This window comes from Urtica dioica, chromosome 2 (genome assembly GCF_054948205.1).
Source record: "Urtica dioica subsp. dioica isolate 48M chromosome 2, U.dioica_male_clone48M_v1_H2, whole genome shotgun sequence".
NCBI lineage: Eukaryota > Viridiplantae > Streptophyta > Magnoliopsida > Rosales > Urticaceae > Urtica > Urtica dioica.
The window spans coordinates 39,514,702-39,521,483 of NC_142757.1; the positions used below are offsets into that span (position 1 = coordinate 39,514,702).

At 38.7% G+C, this 6,782-nt stretch overlaps 1 protein-coding gene across 1 annotated transcript; it reads left to right on the forward strand.

Moving 5' to 3' along the window:
* The first annotated feature begins 1,211 nt into the window (after positions 1 to 1,211).
* LOC149404703 (uncharacterized) lies at positions 1,212 to 2,168 on the forward strand. The gene has a single exon (XM_089607639.1). The coding sequence runs from the start codon at positions 1,212 to 1,214 to the stop codon at positions 2,166 to 2,168; it is 957 nt and encodes a 318-aa protein (XP_089463765.1).
* The last annotated feature ends 4,614 nt before the right edge of the window (positions 2,169 to 6,782 follow it).

Genomic DNA, 6,782 nt, shown 5'->3' on the forward strand with positions numbered 1-6,782 from the left:
GGGTGGAGGAAGAAGAGAGAAGGGCGGATAAGAAGAAGAGAGAAAAGAGAGTGAGCGCGGCGACGACGGCGGAGGAAGAAGGAGGGGCGGCGAGTGGGCGTGGGTTGGAGAGCGAGAGAGAGAGAGATAGTGGGTTAGGGTCGGAGAGAGAGAGAGAGAGGGAGAGAGAGAGAGAGAGAGAGAGAGAGAGAGAGAGAGAGAGAAGAAGAAGAAGAAGAAGAAGAAGAAGAAGTAGAAGAAGATAATGAAATTATGAAATTTTTGAAAAAAAATCGAGAGGGAAGTTTTTAAATTCCAGTCTGCGACATTTCGCCGCGGCCAAATATATACGTGGCCGCAGCAAAATGTTTCCACAACGGGTTATTGTACCGCTGTGGAAACATTTCGCAGCAGCCAAGGCTTAAGCTCGCCGCGGCGAAATGTTTGGTTTTACAGTTCTCCCACAATGGTACATTGTACCGTTGTGGAAGAGTTTGGCCGTGGCGAGTTTATGCCTTGGCCGCGGTGAGATTCAACAACGGGTTACCATCCCGTTGTTTAAGCCTTAAATTTTTTTTGAATTTCACAACGGGTCAATAGTCCTGTTGTGGAATCATCAAGATTCCACAACGGGACTCTCGTGGAAACATCAAGAGAAACATCATGATTGCACAACGGGACAACGTTTCGTTGTGGAATATCCGTTGTAGAATCTAACATTGCACGTGATGCACGGATAAGCAAGGAATTGGTTCTTGCGTTAGCATCACGTACACCTTGCTTATTGGAATATCCGTTGTAGAATCTAACTATAGACAAATTACTGGGCCCAATAAGAATTCGTTGGATTGTTATTGTATGATGTTGATATGTGGGACATATTTAAGCAAATAATAGTATTCCCTATGGAGTTATTTGGTTATTTATCGTATTGTTTAGTTAGTCAAAAACGACTTGTCATCGTTATTTGTAACTAATTAGTTTTTCTCCTTTTATTTTTTGATACTCTGTCTAAAAAGGAATTTCAATTCTTGTATTCAATCAGTTCAGTCTTTTCATTCTTTTCAAATCCTAAAATTCTTTTCTCTCTCGATCATTAGATCTCAGAATCCAATATGGTATCAGAGCTCTTTCTCCGCAAATCCTGAGATCGTGTGATCCAATTCTTTTTTCCGGTTCTTAATTCTTCTCCAATTCCGGCTTTCAAGCATCACTAATCTTCAACAACAATAATGGAGACTGAAGCTTCATCGATGGAGAACCCAATTGCCGGAGGCACTGGAAACACCAAATCTAGGTCTAACATCGAGGATCAATTCTCGTCGTTTTACCTTCACCATTCTGATTCGTCTAGAGGCAATCTCATCTCTAACGTCCTCAATGGAACTAACTACATGCCATGGAATCGCTCGATGACGATTGTTCTTGAAGCAAAGAACAAATTGGGATTCATTGATGAATCTATCAAGAAACCTCCACCAAAGGATCCAAATCTCCTTCGGTTGTGGAGCAGGAACAACAACACGATTATTGCCTGGATTATGAACTCGATGAGCAAAGAAATCGCCTCTAGTCTCCTTCTTGGTGGTACTGCCATGGATATCTGGAACGATTTGAAAGATCGCTTCCAGCAAAGCAATGGACCGAGGATCTTTCAGCTGGGACGCGAGTTCATGAATCTGGCACAAGAAAATCAATCGATTTGTGTGTTTTTCATGAAGCTCAACTTAGTCTATCAAGATCTATGCGAATTCAAGTCGGAATGTACTTGTTCTTGGACATATGGCGGAAAGGCAAAGCTCAACCAGTTTGCCGAGTCCGAGTATGTTATGCAGTTCCTCATGGGAGTCAATGAGAACTACACTCATGCTCGTGGACAAGTCCTCTTGACGGAACCAATTCCTCCAATAAGCAAGGTGTACGTGATACTAACGCAAGAAGAAACGCAGAGATCGATCGGTCTTAATTCAGTCTCCTCAGGCGATCAATCCAACTCCTTGGCAATGTCGATTCGTGATGATCATAAGAGGTCCAAGGACAAGGAGAGGCCACTTTGTACGCACTGCAAGATGCTAGGGCACACCATCGACAAATGCTATAAGATACATGGATATCCAACTGGATATGAATTCAATACTAAGTCTCAAGTCAACACAGTCGAAGGAAACAAGCACTGGATATGGTGGTGATGATCAGACGGCGAATACAGCTTCCTCAAGCCTCTCAGTTGATCAGATTCATCAATTGATCAATCACCTCTCTAACCAGCTCTCATCATCGACTCAAAAACAATCCTAGCCATTCCAATGATGTCAACATGACTTCATTATAAGGAGGTTCTTATGGTTTGGTTAATTTTACTGATTCTTCGAATTTAGTACATAACTCTTGGATCTTATACTCTGGTGCCTCAAAACATATTTGTGCACAAATAAATTTATTTTCAGATTTTATAGTTCTACAAAATTCGACGAAAACTTTGCTAAATCATACTATTATTGCTGTTAGCCATATAGGAACTGTTAGAATAAGTGGTGATCTTATTCTCCATAATGTCCTTTATGTGTCGTGTTTTAAATTTAATTCAATATTTGTACATGATTTTACCAAGAATTCTGATTTTTGTGTTTCTTTCTTGAATGATTCTTTCTATATACAGGACATGAAACATTTGAAGATGATTGGATCGGGTAGATCGACCAATGATCCCTATGTTTAGTTCAAGAATCATCTCATCAACTCAGCTATACATAGGAAGAATGTCTCAGCACATATATGGCATCAACGACTTGATCACCTTTCTCACAAAAGATTAGATGTTCTCAAACATCGGTCAGCCTTACTACACATGTTTTAGATAATGTCCAAAATATCTGACTTGCTTCATAAATTTTGTCAAACATTTTAAAAATGTCAACAGACAAAAACATTTTAAAAACGTCAAGAGACAATATACTTACACCTTTTATTAATTATAATGACTATAAATTCAAAATTCTATGATGATGGAAAATTTACAGTCGTTCCCAGAAATTTATCAAAAAAATTTATTCAATACCCATAAAAAAAAAATCAGAAAAATAAATGATAATAATAATAATTAAAAAAACAACTTGAGGTATATTTGCTGTTTGCAATTGCAAAGAAAAAAAAAAAAGGCGCGCGTGCTATTATTGCCTTATCTGAGCTTTCATACATCCAATCAAGGATAATGGATAAAGAATATATAAGTTGCCATGATGAAACTCTACTTTTTAATCTATCCCACTATAAATTCTGCAAGAATACTATTAAAATGCAACACATTTTTTCAAACTATATAATTTTGGGTGGCGGTGGTGAATTGATTTTGGTGACAGGTGGCTTGTATTGTGGTGCTCGCCCTTTTAACGGTGACGGGGGAGGAGATCTGTTGCTTTTCCGAAGCGAAACAGAGTAGAATGGACCATGCCGATTTAAATCATAATAATATTTATTATTATTACTATTAGGTGTTGGAAGTATTTTTCTAGGGCTAACGAATGGCTTCTTTTGGTAACGAGGGGTTAAACTCAAGCCAAAGGTTGATGATACTAGGAGAAAGACAAAAAGGAACACACAAATATTTCTCATGTTATTGGTATTTTGGTAAATGATAGCTTGCATGTTTATTTTCTTTGCATAGCTTTAAATAGAATGATTAGGTTTTTCTTTAAGAGGGTAAATTCGTTATTGGGATCGAATAAAAACAAATTAGGTATTGGGAAATATCTAGGAGTGTTCGGGACAAGTTTTCCCATTCTTTTATGAAGACGGCTTTTTCCACCGACTGCTTGTTTTTAAAAGAAACGGACTTAGTAGATTCCCACCTACTACATTAAGGAAGGAACTAGTCCAAAAAAATATAAAAAATTTAAGGAAGGAACTAGTCCAAAAAAATATAAAAAATTTAGTATTGTTATAATCAAAATTTAAAAACACCGAATAGATTAAACAAAGTACCGACCAAAGGTATCAAAAAATATAACAGAGAAACTAAAAGAAGCATAAGTTAAGCTTCAATGCCGATTAATTCTAATAAAAGTTTTTGGCACAATTATAGACGTCAAGATAACGCTTACTTGGCCACGTAAGCACAAAAGAAACCGCAAAATAACTGAAGGGAAGTTATTTTGCACGGTGACACAATAACTGACAAAGAACGTGGGTTTGATAAACCTACGTTCAGATGGAAGATATAAAAGGAGGAGAAAAGGACGAAGTACGGACACAATGCATTTTTTACACAAAACTCTAAACCTTTTTATCATAGAACTTCTTGTACTAAGATTCGTCTAGTATAAGAAAAGTCCGATCCTTGTATTCAATTTGTTACAGGTTATACAATCGTCGAGACAATTGTTTTATCTATTTTTAGACATCAACAGTTTGGCGCTAGATGGAGGGGGGCCGCACTCGGTGTTGAATCAATGTCGAGTTCGTCAGGACTACCAAGATCAGATGTGGAAGGTAATCCTCAAATGATGAACGAGAGCAAATCGAGCACCACAACAGGACACTTCCTTTGACGACTGATGAAATGAGATTTTTCATGAGATGCAAGAGCGTATCACTCTTCTAGAAAAAAATTTAAGGTTTTGGAAGAACAACTTAAGAGCAAAAGGGTCACCGTTCGAAGTGAAATTGTGACAACTGAAGATGACAGATCCCACCACAGGGCTGGGAAAGAAGTTGAAAATGCTGAAGAAAGGTCAAAGAAGACCAAAAAGCATGCAAGAGATAGGTATGAAAAGGAAAGGCATAGTGAAAACACTGACAGTTTCGATTTACCTGTTCGGCACTTCGAAGACAAGTTCCAACCATCTGACGAAGACCCATAGCTCAAAAAGGCTAGGTCAAAAAACCCTCGGACGTCACAATTAGAATCGGACATTGAGGAATCAAAGAATACCGACCAAACCAATTTCCAAAGGCTTGAACGCCGAATAGAGGAAGTTGCGTTGGGATGGAAAAAGCAACTTAGGGGTGAAGATTTTAATTCCCCTTTTACCTCAAAGGTGTTAGAACATCTCCAACATCATGGCTTTAAAATGTCGAGCATCCCGCCTTATGATGGCAGATCTGACCCAGGGGATCACCTAGATACTTACAAATCATGGATAGCTTTACAGGGGCAAGCCCGCAAGTCATGTGTCAAACTTTTTCAATAACACTTTCTGGAACCGCTAAGAAGTGGTACCGACAGTTAAGGCCAAACTCAATCGGATCATGGAAGCAGATGTGTAAAATCTTTATGAATCAATTCGTCGGATCTCGAGCAGGAAGGACACCAAAAGAACGATTATTTGCTATTCGACAACGATCAGATGAATCTTTGAAAGATTACGTCAATCGTTATTAAGAACAGACGATCTTGGTGGACGACCTTAATGAAGCTTTCAAATTATCCATCATTACATCAGGGTTACGTACTGATTCGGCGTTCTGGTGGTCTTTGCAAAAAACGGGTCCAAGAGATTACAACGAATTTCTCCTCAAGGCCCAAAAATATATTAATGCCGAAGAAGCCATCTTTGTAGCATAGTCATTTTGGAAATCAAGAGGGTATACAAGTAATGAACACAAAAGTGATCATTCCTGACAGGATAATCGGCAAAGGCATGAACGGCACATCAATTCGAAACGCAGGGACAATGGCGAACATTCGAAGAAAAATCGAAATCAAGTTTCGAGCAAGCCTTTCGCAAGTCATTATAGTAGTTATCAACCCTTTTCTATGGGAATTGATCAGGTCTACGCACTGACCAAACACCAAGAACAATTCCCAAAACCTGCAAGAATAAAGAAAGATATTGCAAAAAGAGATTGCACTAAGTATTGCACTTTTCGTCGGGATATCGGTCACAATACTTCCGACTGCTTCAATTTGAAGGAGGCTATAGAAGCGTTAATTCAGAGAGGAAGATTAGAAAAATACCGAAGGCAAGATCCTGGACAAAGCAACAAAAAAGACGATAAGCAATACAACGAGATTGCCATAATAGCAGGTGGACCACACATAGCCAGCACATCTCGTAGGGCACAAAAAAGCTACATCAGAGAAGTAGATGCACATTCCTCCTGGGTAATGTTCACATCAAATGTCAGACCGGGAAAATTACCTAAAATTGAAAAAGAAGAAATTAAGTATTCTGAAGAAGATGGGAAGTGGGTACAGTTCCCGCATAATGATCCGATTATAGTCAAAGCCATGATCGGAAATCATGTGGTCGGCAGAATACTCATAGATAATGGTAGTTCAGTCGAAATTTTTTATGGAGAAACTTTCGAAAAAATAGGTTTAAAAACCAGTCTACTCACTCATTCTCCAACACAACTTTACAGTTTCACAGGAGATGCTGTCATGTCAAACGGTCTAATTTTCCTTCCACTTAATATTGGAGAGAATGCCAATACGTCAACAGTCTAATTTTAATGCAATAATCGGAAGGCCAACCTTGCAAGAGCTTGGTGCCATAACATCCGTAAAAATTTTAACCTGGAAATTCCCTACGAAGCATGGCGTCGGAGTAGCAAGAGGAGATCAAAAAGTCGCGAGAAGTTTCTATTCGGACTATTTAAAAAATAGTGAGGATAAATGTGGACATCCGGTTATGATGATTCAAACTACTCAATTTGACTTGGATCTGCGTTTATCGAATAAGAATTACGTCGGTCCCGGAGATGCCCTGGAGTTGATCATTCCAGATATTGCACAACCAGAGAGAAGTTTGCAAGTTGGCAAATTCCTAGATGATGGTATTAAATCTGAACTGATCTCTCTT